The sequence below is a fragment of the Oculina patagonica genome, chromosome 13 (assembly GCF_052425735.1).
Source record: "Oculina patagonica isolate OP01 chromosome 13, crgOcupat, whole genome shotgun sequence".
Lineage (NCBI taxonomy): Eukaryota > Metazoa > Cnidaria > Anthozoa > Scleractinia > Oculinidae > Oculina > Oculina patagonica.
In genome coordinates this window covers 35,001,278-35,025,304 of record NC_135770.1, presented here as the reverse complement: position 1 = coordinate 35,025,304, position 24,027 = coordinate 35,001,278, and the positions used below count along the sequence as shown (strand labels likewise).

The 24,027-nt window shown below is 38.1% G+C and overlaps 2 protein-coding genes across 2 annotated transcripts; one reads left to right on the top strand and one right to left on the bottom strand.

Moving 5' to 3' along the window:
* Positions 1-2,649: 2,649 nt before the first annotated feature.
* Positions 2,650-15,109, bottom strand: LOC144635167 (integrator complex subunit 7-like). Its single transcript, XM_078494231.1, has 25 exons — positions 14,850-15,109; positions 14,337-14,466; positions 13,006-13,206; positions 12,551-12,634; positions 12,214-12,260; positions 11,955-12,037; positions 11,409-11,525; positions 10,410-10,532; positions 9,673-9,787; positions 9,410-9,511; positions 9,025-9,119; positions 8,820-8,916; positions 8,408-8,559; positions 8,159-8,326; positions 7,813-7,860; positions 7,480-7,635; positions 6,486-6,680; positions 6,237-6,340; positions 5,870-5,935; positions 5,658-5,754; positions 5,397-5,438; positions 5,111-5,209; positions 4,398-4,506; positions 3,162-3,244; positions 2,650-2,955 (listed from the first exon to the last, which is right to left on the bottom strand). Exons 1-25 carry the CDS (start codon positions 14,983-14,985, stop codon positions 2,728-2,730), a joined length of 2,877 nt encoding a protein of 958 aa, XP_078350357.1. The 5' UTR covers positions 14,986-15,109; the 3' UTR covers positions 2,650-2,727.
* Positions 15,082-23,656, top strand: LOC144635175 (denticleless protein homolog). The gene is made up of 14 exons (XM_078494253.1): positions 15,082-15,215; positions 15,341-15,414; positions 15,550-15,586; positions 15,677-15,772; positions 16,298-16,359; positions 16,750-16,870; positions 17,827-18,011; positions 18,552-18,732; positions 19,190-19,497; positions 19,612-19,649; positions 20,055-20,149; positions 20,907-21,155; positions 21,251-22,044; positions 23,000-23,656. Exons 1-14 carry the CDS (start codon positions 15,158-15,160, stop codon positions 23,063-23,065), a joined length of 2,364 nt encoding a protein of 787 aa, XP_078350379.1. The 5' UTR covers positions 15,082-15,157; the 3' UTR covers positions 23,066-23,656.
* Positions 23,657-24,027: the final 371 nt, after the last annotated feature.

Here is a 24,027-nt window from a genome sequence, read left to right as displayed (position 1 = left end):
CAGTTCGGTCAACCACTTTTTCGCTTCAGAAAGCCTGTTAATCCAAGGTGAGCCTTTATTATTAGTGTAGTAAACAATGACCGTACCATCCTCCATGTTGCGCAACCAATACGAGTAAGTATGCCTGATATAAAACGCTGTGCCTACGTTTTCTCGGATTTTTTGCATAAAGTTTGGTGTAAGATCGTTTTCCAAACCTCTGATAAAACGCCATCGAATAAAACGCCGGCCACTATTTTCCTCCCCCTCGTCTTCCGCGACATCAAAAAGATTCAAAATCTCATTCTGATAATTTGTTACCTCCCGGTTTCCGTGCGGCGGAAAAGGGTCAAATTCCCTTTGGATGTTCCTCTTTTTTTCCTCGTGGCGCCTTGGCGGTTCTGGTGGATAGTTCCGCACTCGCAACGGCCTGCGCAATCTCCTTTGCGGTCGCAACGGGCTGCGCAATCTCCTTCGCACTCCAAGCGGAATCGGTGCATCCATTATGTTTAAAGCGACCTTTGGAAGAGGGTCTGCTGTTTTTGTCATTTTCTCGATTTTGTCAGTCAACTCGCTTTTTTAAAAATCCACGTGACCTTGCTCAAGCTCTGTAACTAAAAGGCACAAATGTTCAATTGACATTCCAGCTCGCGGCGCTCTCCCCCACCCACCCTGCTCTCCCTGCGCTCGGACGAGGCGTGCTTCCACTCTCTCTCTCTTGCTTTTGCGGTCAAAAAAAAATGCGGGGTAAAATCGGCCTTGCTTTTCCAAGCATGACAACCCAAACACGTCAGGGCGTTTTTCCTTAATTGAGCAAGCATGGCGGCCAAAGGTCAATTGCCTGTCAAAAGATTCGCAACAAAGCTTTTGTCAAAAGCGCGCAACTGCGCGATTTCCTCTTCTGTCAATAAAACAGCGGGTTGGGAAGCAGCCTTCGCCCTTTTTTCTTGTAAAAACATTGCTGCAGGTGGGTTGAAAAAATTTTTCAAGTTTTTTTTTCCGCTCATGTAACAAATTCCGCGTCTTCCTCGGCCCATCTTTGTGTATATTCCATTGCCCAGCAAATGTTCAATTGACATTCCAGCTCGCGGCATGCAAATTTGTGCGTGGGTGTCGGGGTTTACCCGAATGATATTTTTAGACGTTAGTAAGTTGTTTTCATTCCTGTGTGCTTAAAATCTGAGTTCTAAGCACTCTGGAATGAAAAATCTATTGTTTTACACGTGCACAACTATTGTTCTTTTGATTTAATGCACGTGATATCAATTATGACCCCTTGCCGTCTAATTCAGTGTGGTATTTGTCGAATTACGTTGAGAGTGAGACGTGACAGTCACGGGCTTGTTTGAACATGTCAAGGGCTTGCCTGAACATGGTATGCAAATTTTGTTTTTTTCCGCGTGGGTAAACAAAGTCGGGGAATTTACCGTAACTCATTAACACTTGCCAAAAAACGAACTCCGGCTGCGATAAAAGCGTCTAATTCGAGGTGGTATTTGTGGACTCCCCTCTATACTACTAATACAAGCACAAGTCAAACGCAAAATGCAAATTGGTTTGGTGGCCGGGTAGCTCTACCCGTTTGCAGACGGCCAATGCAATAACGTCAATAAACCAAAAAGTACGCAGTGCACTCGATGAAAAAATTATGATTTAAATATTAATAAAACTAGTTTATATTGATCATGTAACTGATCACAAAAGCGGTAGAATTAAACTATTTAAATGTGCTTGCCAAAAACGTACAGAACTTAAAATATCATGTCAGTCTATAAATAAATAAATATAACACCTGCTAAAAAGGCAGGTGTGCATATGAAAAGGATAAATTCAAAAACAACAGCGCACATTCATCATTCATTTGATAATCGCATGATGCTGACTTTTAATATTGTTCAAGCAAGCTGTTTAATGTATTTAAAATAGCCCAGTTTGCTTTAATGAAGCTCCTCTTCTCAAAGATAACGTTGATTTGTGGCGAATCAACTTAAATTAGATGCCATTATATTTTATACGAAATCAGTTGCCGTGCGGTAATTTGCATGTAACAATGATCGCTTAATTCCGAAAACACGGAATCAAAATAATGCTGCTATTTTACTGAAACAAACAAATACTTCAGCAAAAGCACAACGTGTAACCTTTCTCGGTGGAGTCAACTTTTAGAGAAATGATTTAACATCATCTCACGTGGAGGCAAAAACTTTCCGCACATGATTATGTTAATGAGGTACGTGACAGAAGTAACATCTTTGCTTTTTGTTCTCCATCGTGGACTGTCATCCCCTCCACGAGATCAACTATTTAATTAGTTTTGAACAACCATAAAATTCTGATTATAATCCCTGGGTTTATTTCTGTTTAAAAGGCTCTTTGGTGGGCTAATTTTCAGGGAATGGACGGGGGCAGACTGTCTCAATTTAAAGTCGTTCGTTTTCCGTTTCATGTTTGGCAGAGCTTAGCCTTAATAGAGCAGCTGTTTAGTAATTGTAAGAAACGAGGTGGGAGTGAATGTTGGCTGGGACGAAACAAGTCATGAAGGGAGGGGTGAAAAGTAAAGGGAGGGGAAACGATGGCAGGGAGGAATGATATGGAAGGGAGGGAGAGCCAAGTATGGTTGATTCACTTGCCAAAAAAACGTTCAGAGACAGAAAACACACACTGCTAAACTCTACTACATTTTATTTATTTCTTTGTTAAACGTTTCCTATTATACAAAAAGTTAATTTTCTCTTCGTTAGTTCTTCGCTACGATCTTGAAGTCCTTTGCTTTCTTGCTGCAGTATCTGAAGTCTTGACCTGCAGAGAACTCTGGGGTCCTGTATTCCATTGTATACCAGAACTGTCAATCACGCTAGAGGATACTGTCACGTGATGAACAGTCGGCGAGTTGAAAGAGAGCAGAAACTGGGCACTAAAATAATCATGATGCGGAACCACGGTCTGTTCTAAACTGGTGACACTTTCGCGAGAGGCCTGAAACAGATAGAATGAGAACAGAGGACATGACATAAATTTTTAAATGAGTGACTGATATGGGTTTGATATGAACAAACGAACGTAAAATATATTGTTAACACTCAATTTAATACCTGTTTGCTTGTTGTTTTTCCACCTGCAAAGTAATGTACACTCCTTATCCCTTATTTGAGTAGTTTAAATGCATGACGTTCGACACAAACCTTTCCGTCTAAGGGCTGTTGCTTCTTCTCTTCAGCACGCCATGTCACCGACAGACAAACAGATTGTACATCACGGAAAAGTCCTGAAAACAAAAAAAGTCATTTTTTTCATTTCGCGCGTTTTCCAGCTTCGTAACCTATTCTCACTGCAAAAATGACCACAAAACTAGCCCGCGCGCATGTTCCCAGTTCCCCCAGTTATATAGTTAACCTACGAGCTATGTCCCAGTGAACAGAGCCCGATGACCCTCAAGTTTCCAGGGGTTATTTCTGCCAATAATTATAAGCTCATTAACTCAGATTTTTTGCCTACTTTGGCTAAGTAACACGTAAGTTAGTCGTAAATTGCATCCAGTTTTTTTACCCAACCTCCTTAAATTCAACGACGCGTACCAATTTCGCGCATCTTCAGGGATGGATACAGAAAGGGGGTGGACCCCCCCCCCAGATTGTCGGTTTTAACAGTTTTCTTTTTGATTGCAACAATGAAAAGTTTTCGACTTAGGCATACAGTAAAAACCCACGAGTAAGAACCTAACATTTAAGAACATGTTAGCCTAAAATTTGCAAATTAGACCCCTCTATATAAGAACCTTTTTAGCCTCAAATTTAGAAACAGGTTCTTATTTTTTAAAATTGATTAAAAATGTTTACTTTGAAAAAATAAGTTTGGACAAGGCTTTACTGTACATGAATACAATGTCATGTTCTGAATGATTAGCGCTTCATTTACACTTACATAAACACTTGTGTGGTATGCGAGTTTTATACAAATAAAAGGCTGAATATCACTAAAAGCTCCATTTGCAACAACATAAATTTTTCCTGAGAAAATAAGAACCTATTTAGAACCTAAATAGCCTAAATTTGTGTTAACTACTATTTACGTAAGAACCTGTTTAGGCCAACCTGAAAAAAACCTACGTTCTTACTCCCAGGTTTTTCTGTATACCCGTAGTCGCCCCCACAAAAAAAAATCTTTGATCTCTGTCATGCGACCTTTTGCCTGGGCTTAATCTTGCCACCCACATCACAGCTTTATCTGGGCAATGAGTAGCTTTACTTGCGGCGAGAATAAGGAAAACCGTTAGCATTTAGAATTTTTCCAGTTTTGCCAAACGTTGTTAAAAAAAGTGAGTTCAAAGCTCAATCAAGAAAGAACATATCTTGAGTATTTCGGCCATAGGCAAACATAGCAACTTTCTCATGTGCGTGATTTGTCACGAGAGCTCAAACCTGGCTGTTGGCCGTGATCAATCACTCCTTCCACTTTCAGAACAAACTGTGTGTCCAGTGTGACTGAGATAGGCTCTGAAGGGGACCGGGCCGAGGGAGACAGCGCCAGCTGCAAGAAATAACAAGACCTTCTGCTAAAAACTGAGCTTTCAATTGGTTAAAAGACCCCCGTTATACTCTTACCAATCACAGTAAAGACAGTTTTCAGGCAGCCAATCAATTGCATATCTAAAACCACTCCCGACGTAACTTGCGCGAGTTTTCCTGCACCTTTCCCCGACTGCCTGTTTATCTTCGAGTTCTGATCAAAGCCGAATGGTTTGTGCTGTTTGGTTAGTTCTGATCAAGGGTTTGTCGGCCATTTGGATGGGTGGGGAAAGGCACTGTGAGTATCATAAGGAAACCAAGTTATCTGACATGTTAATTTGCGTGTCTTAAATTAACGCATCCCTCCCAAATGTAACACGACTGGAATAAGGAATGAAACTGTTTTTTTAATATGAAGACTGCTTATTCGTTTTAGACTTCTAGCTAAAAAGTTTCCGTTCTTGCCTTACTTGTCCAAATTTTGAGTGACTGAGAAATCACTAAAAAAACAAGCAAAATGTTCATTTTTTATAAGAGAACGACTTAGTCCATTAAAACCGGAATAAACACATTTAATATCAGTCTTTATTTCTGCCAGAAGTTAATACCTTGTACACTTTACTAACCTTAATAAATGTTGCTTGCTGAGAAGAGAAGAAGTACTTCGGGAAAATGAACGGAACTTTAAGAAGAGTCATAGAGGCCCGAATAAGACACTCAGTTTGCTAAAAGAAACATTAAATTTTGGTAAAGAGTGCTGTTAAATCATTGCACAGAGTTAATCTACAGGTACGTCTCTAAGATTGCACTTAAGGTCACGGTATTAAAACAATTCACTTGTTAGGAATAAAACCGTATTGTATTTTACGCAATGAAACTCAAAACACTATTAATTTTTGCTTATAGTCTCACCAAGTGGCAAACTGGAAGGGCTTGAAGCTGACTTGCAAGACTCTGGAATTAAAAAGCAAAGTTGTGAAGTCAATAAAAGCAATTATATAACCTGCCCTGAATTCCTGTAGATTTTCCGACAATTGCTTCATGTCGGGAAGCCTCCAATTCTGCAACAAAGTCTCCGACATCATTAGTAAATTATCCACATTTGGCTGTTTTGTATTAAAGGACGCAATAAAATTATTCTATCAGCATGCATTAAACACCTTGACATCTTACCTCTACTGTTTCCAAAATTTCTGTACACGCCAAAGAAAGTGCGCTTTGCCTCAACGCTAAGGACTTGTTAACTGTGCTTCCTTGATCGCCCAATGAACTGAAGGAACAAATATAATAAAGTGAAGTTCAGCAAAATTCTCTTTAAAGCAAAGTATGTGAATAGCCACATCTAAGTTTGCAGCAGACAAGATGATTTAAATAAGCTGCTGTACCTGGGCTGGGAAGTCTTCATTAACACATCGATACTGTGTGATATCAACAAACAGCTCTGCTGAAGACTGAATCATTTGTCAAGAAAATTATGCTACTAGTTTGAAAACAGTGAGAAATTCAAGGCACATTGTACAAGAAACCAAACTGGTGTTCAAGAATCATCTTGAAACTCAAAACCAGGTTTTGGTTGTTCGATGGATGGGTAACACTATCCACCAGATAAATCACTTTCCCATGGGTAGGGTAGTTTTTGTTTTTTGCTAACACTTATCCGCTAAGTAGTGATTTATCTGGCGGATAGGGTTAGCCACTCTTTGAACAACCAAGCTCATGTCTTTAGTGTTTTAAGATAATGTGTAAGGATACATTTCAATGTTTTGAAGACTAACAGGATCTGCATTAAAAGATGAGCGATACAACTGGCCATAGCTTTCACCAAGACAGCGAAACTTTTTGCTGCATTCTGTCATCTGAACAGAAATATATATTATTAGCTAATAACTGCCATGGAAACAATAGGCCTGAATATGCAGTACTTCTCAATCCTTCATTATGTGCCTTAGACTCAAGTAATGATAAAACTATCTAGGCTACCAGCTCCCTTTACAGACTTACTTGTGTGGCAAAATGACTCAATCGCTGAACGTCTTGGCCTGTTGCCATAGCAACAGCTGTTGCTATGGCAGGTGGAGGGCAGGATTTCATTGTAGCGCAAGATGCCAGGAGCAAACTGTGGGCCTGGAACATCTCAGCTCTCAAACTTGCATAGGAACACTGGAATGATAACTGACGGTTGGAAGACACAGAAGCCTAGATAACAAAATCACAGCATTTTGTCAATAGATTCAGTTCAAAGCTCATCCACCCTTGGAGACCAAGGGGCAGGTAGTCAGGATGCCAGGATTTTGGGGGAAAATTTTTGTTCTTGTTGTAAACTTTCACCCGAAAATCCTGTCGTCCCGACTAGCTTCCCCTGCGTCACCAAGGATGAAGCTCAACAGATTTATGTCAAATCTGATTGACATACATATTTGTTGCTGTTGTTTTAATTTGTGTTGGGCCCAATCATTTTCAGCTGCAACCAGCTTTGTTTGATTTGGTTGAACATCTCAACAGAACACTTTTCCAACCCTTTTCAGTTGAAACAGTCAGTTGACAACATTATCGTTAAACCGTGTTCCGACTGCTTCAGTTGGTTGGGTTGATAACATTTTTTGTGTTCCATCGATAAAAAAACCTTTTCAGTTGCTTTGCCTTGGATCAGCTGTGTTCTTGGATCAAAAGTGTTCTATTGGGAAAATACAAACTACCGCGGTACATGAAATGTTTTAACCAGGCTTGATACTGACTGACCAAACCAACCACAGGGCTGTCATTAAGTTTTCAAGCAGCCCTTACAATGAAGTTATCACCTGTAGCATTGCAATTTGTACTCATGTGTAACGTAACACCAATCGTCATCTTCACTTGCAATTACTGCCCTGAACAATTTCTTTTAAAAGAAAAAAAAACGTGCCAACCCAACCAGCCAATTATTTTCCATATCATCATCACCCATTTACTGGACAATGTAATAATGTTTCAAGGAGAAATGAGACATTGATCGCACCTTGAGTGTGGTGATGCCCTTGTGGTACTTGGCACAAGCATCAGATATCTGTTTGGCCAGCGCTATCTGACTATCACATGGAACACTCAGCAAGCTCTCAGCTTCACAGAAGAACTTTAAGGCAATTAACCAGAAGTAAAAGTGTTCAGATGCTACCTGAAAAAATAATACACAATATATTTTAATAAAGAGATACAGTTTGTAATAAATGAAAACCTTCTATAATATTATTATGCAGACAATTTTCCTATGATGTACTAATCTAGTAACAAAGTGTTTGATTTAAGTTGAAATAAAGTTATAACAGTTTTGATATATGCAAATTTTACACACCTTTGATGACAGGCTTCCAAATATTTTAGCTGCAAGACTGTGAAAACCCTGGCAAAGGATTAAGAAAAAGTATGAAATAAATTTCAAACTAAAATTAAGGTGACGACCTTGTCCATTGCAAGTTTCTCACCCCAAAAATTTTGTCAGAGTGCCTCAACAGTTTTTCAGTGCCCATTTATAAACCTGGGTGGAGAGGGGTACTATGAGAGTAGACTGTATTGCCTAAGAACACAACACATGAAACATGGCCAGGGGGATTGAACCCAAATTCTTAATCCTTTCACAAATTGTGATGATAGCCTGCTCTTTACATTTTGTTACTACAAAAAAACTTAAGACTCAAAACCTGTCTTGTGGCTTGTTTGCCAACTCTGAACATGGTCCAATATCTTGACGATGTTGTTAATTTGCCCAAGTGTTCCAACAGCAAATCATCTAATTTTGCAATTGAGCTTTGATTGTCGTCATGAGACATGCCCCGATAAGACTGGAAGATCAAAGTTGCCATGCCAATCTGCAGTACAAAGAAGTAAAACCCATTTTAAGTGCAAATAAACTCTCAAAATGACAACTGTCCTTTAAAATTAATACCTACCACTAAATCCTTTGAATCCTGGCTGTCATCATCTGCACTGACCACAACTTTGGAAAAGTGTGAGACATTTTCACTTCTTAAAGGTGTAAGAACAGATGGGATCTGTGTTGCCATGGTGACCATGGTATGACAAAGTGCGAGTGCCACAGCACCTGGGAAGAAAAAATTATCAAACACGATCACATTCTGAAATATTTTTTTGCTGCCACAAATATATTACTTTTTTGTCAGAGCAAAAAGAATAAGGTGGCCTACACAGTCTATGCTAAACACCAGTTTCTGTAATATGAAGTGCACAGGGTGCTACTGAAATTAACTATTAGCTCATTAAAACCACAATTACACACAACGGGAAAAGAGACTTGAAATTTCTAAAAGGCCTTCAAAAACCAAAGTTCTGTTAATCACTTACCAGAGGAAGTGGGAAGCATGCTGGACACACTTTCCACAAGGGACGGGGCTGCCTGAGGATAGCTGTCCACTAAACTATTCATCGATAATAAACACACCTAAACAACAACAACAAGCCAGGTTAAAATACTCTGCGGAGTTAATTAATTTTACTTAACTGCTATTTAAAATTTTATAACAGTTGTTGTTGATCAGGCAATGAATACCTTTAAAGGCTGAAGTTGTCCGCTAACACAACAGACGACAGCACAACTCTCCACTGCCGCAGCTGCTTGTTCACAAAGAGCAGCATTTTCTTTACCTGGAAAGAAAAGGGTATAAATGGGAATCATTGACATTCACTAGAAGACAAGAAAGGATGACCTTTGCTAAAAAAATTCTTAATTAACATCCTGCCCTGTGTCTCTCAAGCAAAGGAATAATCAAGCATGTTTAAAAAGACATTTGAGTGTCACTAAGGTTATTAAAATGTATTTGTTCTTATGAACCCTGATACTGCAGTACTGAAGTGAATGAGATGATTTTAAGTAGCAATTCCTTGCCACACAAAATTCAATTACAAGAAAATATGGTACTCTTTGTAATACGTACCAGACTTTATTCCTGCCACAGCAACATTGACGAGAAGTTCTGATGTTAATGCTGCTACAGCTGAATTACAAGAGTTGGTCTCCTTCTGACAAACTTCAAGCACTGGAAAGCCAATAAAAGAAAAAGAAAGAAACTAAAAATATGTCTCAGCACAAAGTTATAAATGAACAGGAATCATCAGTATTAACACATTGCATTTGGTAAAAGCAAACGTAATTTTGACGGAATTTTAACAAATAAAATTGCAGTTAAATTAAGTATACCTTTGTCACAATGAAGCAAATCTGCTGCTACTGATTTTGATAAAGTTACCAAGGTCCTCAATGCAGCAAATGTAAGGTTGTCGTAACAACTGCTCAGTATAAAGTCACACAGAGCCTGTCAATAGAAAAGTCAAGAAAACAATGTTTGCAATCTTGGCATAATATCCTGTTTACGAGTAAACTCACTAAAAACAGGTTACAAAACATTGAGTTGTATATTACTAAATTTGGGTGCCATACTTCAAGACATTTTACTTCCATGTGTATACTGTAGTTCGAATAGTGTGATCATCCGGGTGGGAGTAGTTCTGAAAAGAACTGTTGTTGGTGACTGACGCTTCAACAACCTGAGCTGAAGTCACCTTCAGAGTCAAGTAAAAAATTTTTGTCAGTCGATGTTGTTAGAAGTCTGGCCCCGGTTGTTCGAAAGCTGGATAACACTATCCACTGGATAAATTGCTATCCAGTGGATAGCGTAGTATGTGTTGCTAACACTTATCCAGTGGATAGCGTTATCCAGCTTTCGAACAACCGGGGCCTGGTCTTTTGAGCTGATTGGTCATGATTTAAGATGTTAAGACTTCTGTTAAGTTTGTGAACAGTAATTCATTATTTGCATGGTTGACAAGTATCATTTTTTTATATTTACAGTGAAGACAGAGTGATTAAATAGAAATTGTGTTGAGCCTGACATTCCGCCATCCCAGTTTTTGAAACAGTTAAAACTGAGTGAGTACCTCAATGTGCTGTAATTTCCACATATGTGGTGCTCCCTTAGCCAGCATCCTTAAGTCAGCAAGCGTGTGGTTCTTGACAACTTTCCTGGGATCCTGTGTCAGGTATTTCAGCAACAGCTCAGCCTACAAGGCAATTGCATGGATGGTATTATGTGAAATGTTTCCTTATTCATTAAAAGCATTATTTTGATGCCCAAGCTTACTATTAAACTAAGTATAATTCTATATGGTTATAAAGCAAGTGTTGTTGTTGTTCTTAACATTTTATTCAAAAAGTGTCAGGAATTAAGGTGGCTTAATACATTTTTGAGGGGGTAAGTGAGCCCACCTTTTAACTCTCTTTAAAAATATTCAGGAATGTTCTTTCTTTCTCTTATTACTGTTTCTTAAAGCGTATAGCCATCATATGCCACATTTGACCAATAAAAATGCTAATAAACAATCAATAAAGAGCCAAAATGAATGGCCGAGTACTTAGGAGGGGACTGGGCACTAGTTGTTTTAACGGCATTTTTCTCAAAATCTACCCGTATGACCCCACCTCAAAATTTCAGAAATTACAAATTGGCTTTGATTTAACATTCATGCAGGATAAAATAAAAATCTGTAAGACAGATTTTTCGCAAAATAGGAAAATGTGATATTTTGCCCCTTTAAAAAATTCTGTCTTACAGATTTTCATTTTATTTTGCATGAGTAATTTCTGAAATTTTGAGGTGGGTTCATTCGGGTAGATTTTGAGAAAAACGCTGTTAAAGCAACTAGTGCCCAGTCCCCTGCTAAGCACTCGGCCATTCATTTTGGCTCTTTATTAATTGTTTATTAGCATTTTTATTGGTCAAATGTCGCATATGATGGCTATAATGCTTTAAGAAACAGTAATAAGAGAAAGAAAGAACATTCCTAAATATTTTTAAAGACAGTTAAAAGCTGGGCTCACTTACCCCCTCAAAACTGTATTAAGCCACCTTAATTCTCAGTAATTATAACCAGCCTGACCTGTTTTGGGATGTCAATCACTGTGGACACTGCCAGACAGGACAAAGTGTGAAGAGTTACAACAACAAAATGACAGGCCGGGTGAGAGGCAAGTAGTGATGAACATAACTCATGGACCTGCAGAATGGAAACCACAAAAAATCATTTATTGAAACATTAAACTCAACAGACAGTACTGCAATACAGACTTTGATTAATTCATTCAAACTTTTAATTAGCAGTTTGTATAAGCCATGATGGAGGAGCTTGATGCAGTAATAAATATTCTGATCACAACCACATTTCCGCTGACAGTTCAATATACAATGTAAATGACCTAAATTGACAAGCCAGCTGCTAACTGAAGAAACCTTAACCCTTTGAATGATTCATCACTTCAAAGGTAATCTAACACACAATATATCCGTTTCCAGATTAACAGTAGGCTCAATTTCAGCCACTCTCTTGCATTCAGTGTTCATTTCTCCCTTTCAGAGAAGGAATGCAGGTAATGGCTGGTAATCAAGCCTATATAATAACAGTACTTTTTAATTAACAGCAGCTAACCTTTGCTGTCAGCTGTAAGTCATAATGCACATGTCTAAAAATGGGAATCAGCTTGAGCTTCATTTCCACTGGTGTGCTTAGCCCTGAAACAGAAATGAATCAAATTAGAATTTTCAAGATTTCAAATTATCTGTTTTATCCTTGCCCACTTGTCAGTTGTGATCGCCTTACCAGGTTCAACATGTCAACGATCATAGCATAGAGAATCAAGTAACACTCCAAACACAACAAAATGCCCAAATTTAGCTTAATTTCTTACCTTCAATTAATTGCACAATTTTGTTATAAAGACCAGAGGCAAATTCTCTGTCAAAAACAGAAAAAGAAATATCAGTTAAAACAACACAGCAACTACCAATACATCACAATATAAAGGCTGAACCTAGAGCTCTCAAGTACTTCAACTGTATTCTGAAAATATTGATTATGTGGTAGACCAAAGTTAATGTACTCTGTGATTCAAATTGAAGCTGCTGTGTGATGTGTTTGTGAGAGAAAAATGTAGGTTGTACATGTATCTAACTGGACTAAGAAATTAGACTGTTTACTAAAGCAAATACCCATCCAGGTTTGGTATTCTGGGAAAATTACTGTACCTTGATTGTGCACACAGCCTGTCAGTGGCAAAGATAGCTGCTTCTAACTCCACCTGATCATGTGACTCTAGGCTGCTTCTAATGCTACAGTGTAACAAGTCAAAAGGAAACAGGTCAAGAAAATATTACTATTATACACTGCAGGATAATTCATCGTAACATTTTTATAACTCAGCAAAAAGGTAAGAAATTCATTTAAATGTACCACCATTATCACAAATTGTTAAACTTGGTTTTCAAAGGTGCAACTGTACCATCAAAGATTTGGTATAGACTTCTAAAAGAAGTTTTAAAAAATATACATGCCGTAATTTTCAATTTGGGAACTTACCATGAATAAGTTGCCAAGCTGTAGATGCATCTTATAACTGAGTGTACCTTGCAACCTTGAAACTATGGAATTTCTATATTTCTTGAATTTTTTTAAAAAAATACTGCACTAGTTTGTAATTTACCTGTGGTGAACATTTTTTCTCTCTGAGACTATACAGGCGATACTTCCAAGCACTCTGACAGTGATTGCTCTCGCAACTGGATCATTTGAGTGAATAACTGAGTAAATGCGCTTTAAGAATTCATCCACATTCAAAATTTTATCCAAGTGTTTTTCACTTTGTTGGGTGACCTTGAGAATGCAAAGCCGAAGGAAATTACTCCTGAAAAGGCAAAACATAAAAAAGAATTAAGAGCAAAAACGTTTTTCATAATCTTTGTCGCCAGGAGGTAACATGTTGACATGTTTTTTTAATTTTTTTCACATGTGAATATATATTTTGACTAGTTTCTGAATTTTCAGTAGATAATGAAATATGGAAATAATGTTAAAAGGTCATGATTAATAAATAAAGTTACATCCCAAATTGGAAAAACATTTTTAAGTCATAGATCAATAGTGATTGATGTTACAATCTTAAGCTGCGTTCACATTAGGCCGAAACATGATTAGTCTCATCACGAATGGAACATGTTTCGTTGTGAAAAGTGTTCATATCAGGCAGTGTATTGCGTGAATCATGATTGAAACATGATTAGTCTGATCATGATTGAAACTACCTTACAAGGTAGTTTCAATCATGATCAGACTAAACAAGTTTAAAATGGCGGACAAGCGTTGAGAAGGTGAGTGCCCAAAAGGTTCAAATTTGGGCTTTCTATGTGATCAAATGTTTATTTAAAATATGGGCTAATAAAGCGATACAATATAAAAATTATCGGTTATGGATAGAATGCAGAAAATTTGGCAGAATATCGCCACGAAAGTTTACGACGGCGGCTACAAGGGCGCAGCATTGCAGCATTGCAATGCAAAACAAGTACAAAATAAAATTCTTCTTTTACCGACTGATAGCGCAAATTCTGACAATTCTGTCTTCTTGTTAAACGCTTGAAGGCCCTGCTTCATCGAAGGGCTTGGAAATAGACAGAAAGACATTTAGATTTAAAGGAAACGTTATTGTAATTTTGAGCTATATTTTTACGGTTTAAGTGTAGAGATTTATGCAAGAACCGTGACTGAACCGCATCAATTACACACCAGGCATGAAATGTGTTTGAAACTGACACCTAATGTGAACAATGCAATAACAAGCATGTTTAGATGAAACATGTTTCGTTGAAACATGTTTATTCTAAACATGTTTCGAGTTAAATGTGAAGGCAGCTTTAGTGGCATTGAAATGTTTCTCATTATTGATATTATTGTTTTTGACATGATTTTGCAGCAAAGATCAAACAAGCAATTCACATAATATTCACATAATGTAAACAACTGAAACATAATAATTACCCAACTCGGAAAACATCAGCCAGCTTTAGTAGAGCAGAGTTGATTAAAATTGGAAAAGGATATTTCTCAAATAATCCTGGAAACCTGACTATTGCCTCACATTGTTCTCCTGTTTTACTTGAACGCAACCCTGAAGTATGAATATAATCACCACAATTATTACTCTGCCATATTCTGACCCCTGTGATGAGGCATTTGAAAAGAAAATTCAAAAGTTCAAATGCCTCTGCTATGCCCCCCCCCCCCCCCTAGCTTAACATTGATACAATTTTATCTGATCATTTTGTTGTTTGCCTACAGCCAAATTCGGCGATACGACTTTCTATATATCTTAGTAACTTAGACGGATTAATGCGTAAGCTCTAGTCCCCACCTGGGACCTAGTGAACAGTAATAAATTGAGTAGATAGGAGTAGAAAACAATCAAAAACACTCCCATGTGAAAACTGTCTAGGCACAAAACAAATTAAATAATATCACAATTTATACAATTAAGCGACTTTACTAGTTCACCTTTGTCAAGCTCTGCCAGCGCAGTGTTTGCATCTTGCCAGCTATCCGGATTATTGGAAGTTTTGTCGCCAAAGTTCGTCAATGTTCCAAAGCTCAACGAGGCCGCCATGTTGGAATCACATATCCCACAAGCCATCACTAGCGGGTCAAACGCCGAGCATGCTGGGATCTTCTAGGGAAAATTGACCAATCAGAAAGCAGGAATGAAACCTTCCCGCGCATTTTAATTTCGCGGGAAGCTTTCTTCTGTGCTTTGGCCATGATAATATTTTATGTTGACTGGGATTTTCACCTAAATTGAAAAAGAAATGACTCTTCTTACCTCTATTTTTCAACGGCAGCTTGTCTCTAGCCCTTTAAGAAGAGGTAAGTGCAAAATTGACGATCATTCACTGAATGCGCCGGATGAAAGCTTATGAATACTCGTGTACGATTGATGTGTCTGCGAAACGAAAGCTAAACGTAAACTTTATTTCTTTCACAATATTTAGCGCTGCCTGTCGATTTTGCGTTAGACACGTTCAATTGTGTCAAAGAAGATGAATATATCGTTCAAAGGCGAGAGGTAGGTACTTGGCTTTACAGGCTCAGATTTACCAAGAATTTCATTGTTTAAGTGTATTCTTATTTGCAAGACGTTCACACAAAATTTTATAGATTTCGTTGTTCACGAGCTAAGGTGTTCATTTCTTTATTTCAGATTTATGTTCCTCCGTTTGCCTGCCGCTTTAGCAAGGGTAATTTCTCTTATGCTTTGAGGCTTTCCATTTCTCCCGTTAATTAAAAGTGCTATTTATAATTTTATTTTAAACTGTTTTTATTTGAAGCTGGTCTTGGTGGGCACATGTTAGGCATAGCTGATGAAGATGGCTGGGTACAGATATTAGACTCCAGGAGAACTGCATCAAGATCACTAATCAAGGGTATGGCTAAGATATGTTGTTATACATTGCACTCTTTATCTTCAAACGTTTTTTATTTGCCAGATAAAATTATTGACCAGGAAAAATATATATTTTAATAGGCAAAAATGTATAAATACCTACATGGGTTTATATGTACCGTCATGCATGGTCATGGGGTTATCAAGTGAAACATCCAGCATAGTCATGACTACATGTGTTGCCATAGGCAGTCGCACATATACAGTGGTCACCCTACCATCTTGGGTTTTGTGATGCCTGGAATAATAACAAGGTATTCCAGATCTCCCAATCTGCAATAAGGGCTGTGATAACATGCAGCACACTTTACATCGTCAGGGGGTAATCTAAAAATATATTTCTATATTGTCCTTAGATAATCTTTTTATATTATCATTATCGCAATATTTATGAAATAAATGTGAAATTTATGAAATAAACAAAAACGTATGATAAAATTAAGCAACTTTAAATATATTTTCATATTTAAAAAATGCTATACACAGTGTATTTGTGCAATTTTAGAATGGAATGCTCATGAGAATGCAGTGTTTGATATTGCATGGATGGAGGAGCAGGAAATGCTGGTAAGATACAGTTATCTACTAATGATAATTATGTTTATAACTGTTTTTGTAATAATGGCCGTTTAGTAATAATACCAATCAGGAAAAGCTTCGGCAAACATCTTGTAGTTGGTCTGGTTATGCATCTTTAGTATAAAGACAGGCACAAGGCACATAACTCCTCTAGATGAGCTATCTTTCATATTTTGTCTTTCAAGACGCATTTCCAAAACCTTGTCTAGACCGGTAACTCATCTTGTGCCCATCTTTACACTGGAGACGTATAACCAGATAAGCAACAAAATGTTTGCCAAGACCCAACCAGACAGGTGACACCTCTCTGAAAAAAAAAACAGCCGAATATGACAGATTTCCAATCAACACTAACAAATATGTTAATTGTCACTACAGGTCACTGCCTCTGGTGATCAGACAGTCAGACTGTGGGATGTCAATCGTGATGACTGCCTGGCAGTGTTCAAAGGACACAGCTGTAGTGTCAAATCTGTGGACTTTAGGGAGGATGACATTTGTAAGTTCAGTGATAAAGTTTCAATTTTGCACTCAGTGTGGCATTGTATTTTTGGAAGCTTTTAAGGGAGGCACAGGACACTACTAAACATTTTTTTCAGATTGCATATAGGCATATATAAACTATCACATTTTCACAGCCTGCATGAGTGCCTTCCAAAAAAGAAGTCAACTTGTTCAACTCTTACTACTCCTTAACTAAAGTTGACTCTCGTCCTTGCTTGACCTAACTTTAATAATAGTGCAAGTGTTTTTGCAACTTGTCCCTTGACAAAAATGCAATCCTCAAATCACTTTAACTGGAGCAACTGCAGTCTTTGCAAATGAGATTCACTGAGTCTGAATTCTTTGGAGAACAAGAAATGAAACAATAGAGACTATGTTATTCAATAAGATGCAAATAATTTGTGGGATATTCTGCAGCAGATCCATTTATCTTTCTGTAATAACCCTTTAACCCCTAAGAGTGCCAAATGGCACATAATGCCATAACTCAGTCAATATTGGTCCAAATAAGTTGAATTTTTGCCCCCAAACTTTTCTTGGAAAGATCTGCATTTTGAAAGTATAAAATTGTACCCCGTCTATTTGTGGTATGATTGACCACCCCTATAACTTTTGGAACTTTTTTGTCTGATACATATGTGTTATGCAACATAACTGAAATTAATCACTTCACTGAGATCTGCACAATAACATATAGTTTAGAGGTATACCTACTATATACGGAGAGAAACAACTTTTTTAATCTTTCTCTTTTTTACCCATTTATTTCAAAGCTATGACTTTCTTTTTATTTGTTTAAGTGTTTCATGAAACATACTGATCAACACCTTTCAAATGGTGTATCATACATGGATATGTGCTTTATATTTTTTAATTTAAATGAAAAAGACCATTCGCTTTAGGGGGTAAAGGGATAATGCATAAATTAATTACAACTTGTCTCTTTGTCAGTCGTCTTTGCCACAGGTGCAAGAGACGGCAATGTGATGGTATGGGACATGAGGTGTAATCGCCGCACAGGTCGATTCTGTCAACCTGTCAATGTAATATCCAATGCTCATGCAGAAAAAGCCCCAGGGACCCCACAAACAGTGAAGAAGAAAGCAAGGAGAGCATCTACACCAAGACCCGTCATGGTTAGTACAAAGCACAATTTGTACAAAAAGTCATTCATTTAACAAACTGGGTAAAATTTTCGTTTTATTTTAAGATCTGACCCATTTCTGGAGTTTGCAAGCTTCGAGCTTCAATTATTGGGCTTGGGGGATGAAAAGGTTGAAAATTTCTCATACCAATAACCAAATACTCTGAAAATACTTCTTATAAGCAGAGCACGAGGGCTGTTTGTACTGGTAAAATATCATCAGAGATCTTTCTGGTATTTCAGTGGGAGGTGCGGTGGCCTAATGGTTAGTGCACTGGACTCTGGATGGAGTGGTCTGGGTTTGAGCTCTGGTCGGGGCACAGTGTTGTGTATACCCAGGTGTATAAATGGGTACCAGGGAATTTACTGCTGGGGGGTAAACCTGGGGGAATCAAAATACTCCTAGTCGCTTCATGCCACTAGGCTCAAGTACAGACTCGATCATTCTGATATGGCCCTGACTATTAGTACATGTTAAATCTTAAGAAGCTTTTAACAATATAATAATTATTATTAAAATTACTGTCTGCAGAATTCAGGTCAACAGAGTGTAACAGCAGTGTTATTTCAAGGGAGTGAAAAGCTTATATCAACAGGAGCAATGGATGGCAAAATCAAGATCTGGGACCTGCGCAAAACCTACACCAATCTTAAACAGGACCCAGTGCCATGTCATACCTTCCCTTACCCAGGCCAAGGTGTAAGAAAACATGGTAGGTGCTATAGCTTGTCTGATAAGAGAAAAGATAAAACTTTTTAGTTTTATACAATACCATGATGATAAAGCACACATTCAGATTACAGTGCCCAATTCCCTCTATGGCACACATTTGCAGGGAATCATGGTAGTTGTATTCATCAAACCATGCACGAGACTTAGGAACGATGAATAGAACAACCGTGATTCCCTGCAGGGATGTGCCATAGCTCTTAGGAATCAGGCATTGAATTTTGTTCTCATGCATTGTATATTTTCTCAAGAGGACGACTGCAAGTGTCCAGTCAATCCCTTTTATTACAGCCACTTTCAGAATGGAAACGTCTGAAAGGCTTTCAATCAATGATTACTGAAGACAGCTGAACTTCTATGAAGACAAAACAACTGACAGTATTTATATTTTAACACTTCCCACTGTTTTACACTCACTAGTGACCCTGCTATTATTCCAGGTTTTTCATCCCTTGTGTTGGATTCCACCCACTCACGCTTATTTGCAAGCTGCACTAACGACAACATCTACATGTACAGCTGCACTGCATTGGGTGAGGAGCCAATCTGCACTTTCTCAGGCCACCTTAACTCCACATTTTACGTCAAGGCAACCCTCAGCCCTGATGGCATGTACCTCCTGAGTGGATCTGGTGATAATGACGCTTACATCTGGAGGGTGTCAGACCCTGCTGCCCCACCCTTTATTCTGAAGGGACACCTTGGAGAAGTGACTAGTGTTGCCTGGTGTCCATCTGATCAGGGAAAGGTAAGTTCGATTTTATTTTTTCATAATTAAGATAAACAGCAGTCTCAGTTCAGTTTGAAGAATATTAATAAGTTTAACCTGCAGTTTTCATCAGAGAAAAACCTTATTTTGCAGATTGTAACTTGTTCAGATGACAACAGCTTTAGGATATGGTAAGTACAAGTTCCTTCTAATAATTAAACTGGTTGTACACCACAAACAGTAACACAAATATTTTATTAACATTAATGTGTACCAATGAAGCAGATAAAATTATCCTTGATCAAAGTTCGCCTCATACTTGATTAGTGGCAAGGGGAGGGAGGTGGGAGAAGAGAGGGCAGGAAGCAGGATTCTCAAGGTGTCAGGAACCAGGACAAATTGAGAAAAATTTTGCAACATTTTGTAATGTTTTGCAATAGAAATGGCACAAACAGGAGGGAACTACAAAAGAAAGGGATGGGAACCAGGAGTAATAAGGTGAGGGAAGCAAGAGGTTCAGACCCTTCCCTCCCCCCACTGTTTAATAGTTAACTCATTTGCTTGTCTGCTCTCTCACTTACCATTCTGTATTATAGGAGAATGGATTATCGAGCATGCAAGGGTGATAAATTAAATGTGATTGGTGAGAGTTGTAGAGGAACTTCACTGAAATGCCGTTCGCCTCTGAATGGTAAGTTAAGCAATTTTGCCTGTGTCAAACTAAAGTATTAGATTATACTGCACGCTCACGTTTACAAGGTGCAAATTAAGTGGGTTCTTTTTTATATTCACTACTATCAAACAGATGAGATGGGTGTGCAGCTCAAACTATGATTCTGAATATTTAATGTCGTCCCCATCAAGTACATTAATCAAATGTACAAAACTGAAACACTACTCGGACTTCAAACCTATATGCCACCTGGTACGAAAACCCCAAAACCCAGTGGGAAAAATGGGAATGTACTCCCCAACCACATGCAGATGCATGAACCTTTGGGGGTTAAAGGTTAAGTACAAAGATAACAAAAGTGTATAAAATAAAAGTTGAAAAGTTCGAGAGCTGAGATGAATGCATTACAACCATCAGCCCTTAGATGTGACAACAATAGAGTCAATTAACGCCATAACCGCTCACGTGCGTTCATACCAATAAGAAACTATTTACATTCTCTGTCACTGCCAGTTACAGTTTAGTTCCGCCGAATGCAAATACTTTTTCAGCTTTCCCTTTAAGTTGGGCAAGTTGGAACCATCATGTGCTTGCCTGAAGGCATTTCTCACTGTCCTTACTTCATCTACCAACTAAAAAGTCAAAAAATTAATGTTATCTGCCCATTGGCAAGTGACAGATAAAAACAACTAGTGTGGCAAGAAAATACACTAGCCGTGGGCAGTTAGTCAGGACTTTCTTTCCCAGTTCCACATTGTGGTTATATTCCTTTCAGATAAGTCAAGTCCATCAAGGCATGATAGAACACCAAGTCAATCTCCCTCTGGAAGTCCCGACCCAAAGAGAATACTCTGGACTCCTCCAACTAAAGTGATCACCAATCCACGATTGAACCAGATCTCTAGTCCTGTTGGCCTGCTTCCATCCAATCCCCAGAGTCCTGTTAACACAACCCCACCAAAGAAGCCAAGCATGCAGACATTGTCTCCAAAGATTTGTGGGAGTCCGACAAACTTGAAAACAGGTACTCTAAAAACTTGAGTTCAACTTTTCTTTGAGGTTATGGTTGGACGTCTCTTTTTCCTGCTTATCTTACATCTCCTGTGATTGTTTCCCCAGGTTCATCAGCTCAAGTGGCTCCCAAAAAACTCTCTAACCCTCTCACTGCAAGTACTTCAAACTCCCTTCCCCTCTCCCCTGGGTGTCAAGTGTCTGAAGCCTCTAAACCAAGATCACCAGCTGCTGCAAAATTTCATAGTCCAAAACAGTTGCTGACATCCTGGTTGAGAACAAATTCAAGAAAACGGACTCACAGTGATAGTGACGACAAAACAGATCACAAGATCAAGTCAGTTAAACCTAATCCAAGCTCTGAACTGAATTTGAAAGTTAACACTTCACAAAATGTGGAACAACCATTGCTTACATCACAGAACAACCAATCACAAGAACATGGAACAAAAGATACAAAGGAGAATAATTATTGCGGTCAGAAGAGTCCTACAGTATCTCCATTAAAGAAAAGACTGTGCATAGACAATGCTTTAAATTCAGCTGCACACAGTCAGGAGAGTGGGCATGCCAAACCAAATCCGAATCCAGGGAAAGAAAACTTAACTCTTGATAATAGTAATTGTTCTTCTGAAGAAACTAAACAAGCCAAAGAGAAAGGTGTTACAAAAAATAAAGAAACTTCAGGAACATCCGACCAACATATTGCAACAAAATCCAACGGTCAAGCTCTCACTCCAACAAGAACACAAAACTGGCTAACAGAGTGGAGTGCATATTGTAAAGCAAAGTATGGAAGTGAGAATGGAAGGGAAAGTTCAGCTACTGACACTCTAGTTACAACAAACAATATGACAGATGAGGATTCATCAGCCAATGATTTACAGCCTCTTAGTGCACAGGTAACTAGTTAGTTGCTGTTTTTCTTGGAATGTAACTTACAAAAGCAATATAGGTGGCCATCGGGTATACAATCACCAGTATACATCTTTCTCAGTCATAAACATAGTGTCCTACAGTTTTATAGCCTGTGTGTAGCCCTCTTCTATTTTTTGCATGTAGGCTAATACTTTTTATAATGGACATGCAGTGGCCTAATGGATAGCACACTGGACTCCAGGGCCCAGTTGTTCAAAGGGTGGATAACGTTATCTACCTGAAAAATCTCTATCCAGTGGATAACTGTGATACAAAACCTACATTGCTGATTTTACCAATAGATAGCCTCAATCATTGACAAAAGTGTTGACCCATTGTCAATTTACGCCCTTTTTTATTGTTATATGGACCAATTTCATTCTTTTGCCCCACCTTTCCAACCCCCTCCCCCCAATCAATGTTGTAGTTTGTTTCTAGGAGTCCTTTGCTACCATTTTACAACATTGGATTTAAAACCTAGTGGTAAATTTGTCATAAAAACTGCAGAGCGAAGTCAATGTGTCAACTACTTTTGTCAAAGATTGCTCATCCACCCTTTGAACAACTGGGGTCAGACCAAGCATTCCAGATTTGAACCCTGTTGTGTTTTTGGGGAGGACACTACTCTTCTAGTGCTTTTGTCCACTTTAAATCGATACTGACAAATAAATTCAAGAGGGTAACCCTGCAATAGACTAGCATTCCATCCACAGAGAGTAGTTGCTTAATTCATGCTACTGAAAACAGAGATAAGCCAGCCAGCCACATTTTAAACTTTTTCTTTCAGACATGAAGATTGTCAAAAGACTTGGTAAATGTCTAACTATGTAGTCTTGAAAGCAAGAACATGTAGAACCAACCATTCATTTGAAGGATTAATTTTATGCAGTGTTTTAGTCTAGCTAATTCTTTTATTACTGTCTTGTTTATTTGTATTAGGAAGAAGACACTCAAAAGCCAGGACAGAGCATTTTGACTTACTTCAAGCGAATCAACCACTCTTGAAATGTTGGATTTATACTGGCATTGACCTGTGCTCTATGACAAATCACCTTACTATTTTGTAGAACTTTGCCCTCTACAGAAACATGGCAACTATAGACGGCATGCTTTTTAAATGTAAAGAGATTATTTTTAAATAAAATTGACATTACCGTAAAGAACTATTGTTAAGTGTATAAAAGAGATATTTTGAGTAAATACAGATATTTTAATAAGTGCATCGGAACAAGTCAGATCATATGCTGATTCATTATGAACACTGTTTTGTTAAAGCTGACATTGACTTAAATGGCTTTTTTCAATATTAAGCGTGATAATGAGGGTTGCTGAACACCAACAAAAGAAATTATCAAGTTAACATGCTTGTCCAATTTTATTGGTTTGTGCCCTCTAAACCTCGCTATCAGGTTGAATTTTAATAATACATCAAAAGTTGTAGTAAGTAAATAAATTTATTTGTCAGGTTATGAAGAATGAGTGAGTAAAAAAGTTGAAATTGTTGTACAGTATTTAAACTGATTCAATTGTCCGATGGTAGTAAAGTGTCCAACTTAGGTCTCAGCAAAAGCCCTCCTATGTAAAATAATGTTTGAAATGCACGAAAATAAACAAGAGTTTTATGTCTTTTTCACATGAAAGGTTTTACACATTAAACATGGTTTTCAAAGCAAGGCATTGAATGCCAGAGTTCTGCCAGCTGCTTGTTTTTGTCACCAGTTACTCTGGTCATAGCCATCAGAAGCAAAATGCCGTGTGACCTTGCCAACAAACATTTCACTCAGAAAACAAATTAAAACTAAAAACAAATTTAAAAAAAATACTCCGAAATAAAGGGGAAGCATCGATCTAATTTTATGAGATCTGTGATGGAAAAATATCCGATGATAACCAGAGATGGAAAAGTTGCTTTCCGTTTCAATACAGTGAGCAACTCCTTGAATTTAATATTACACAGGCAAATTATG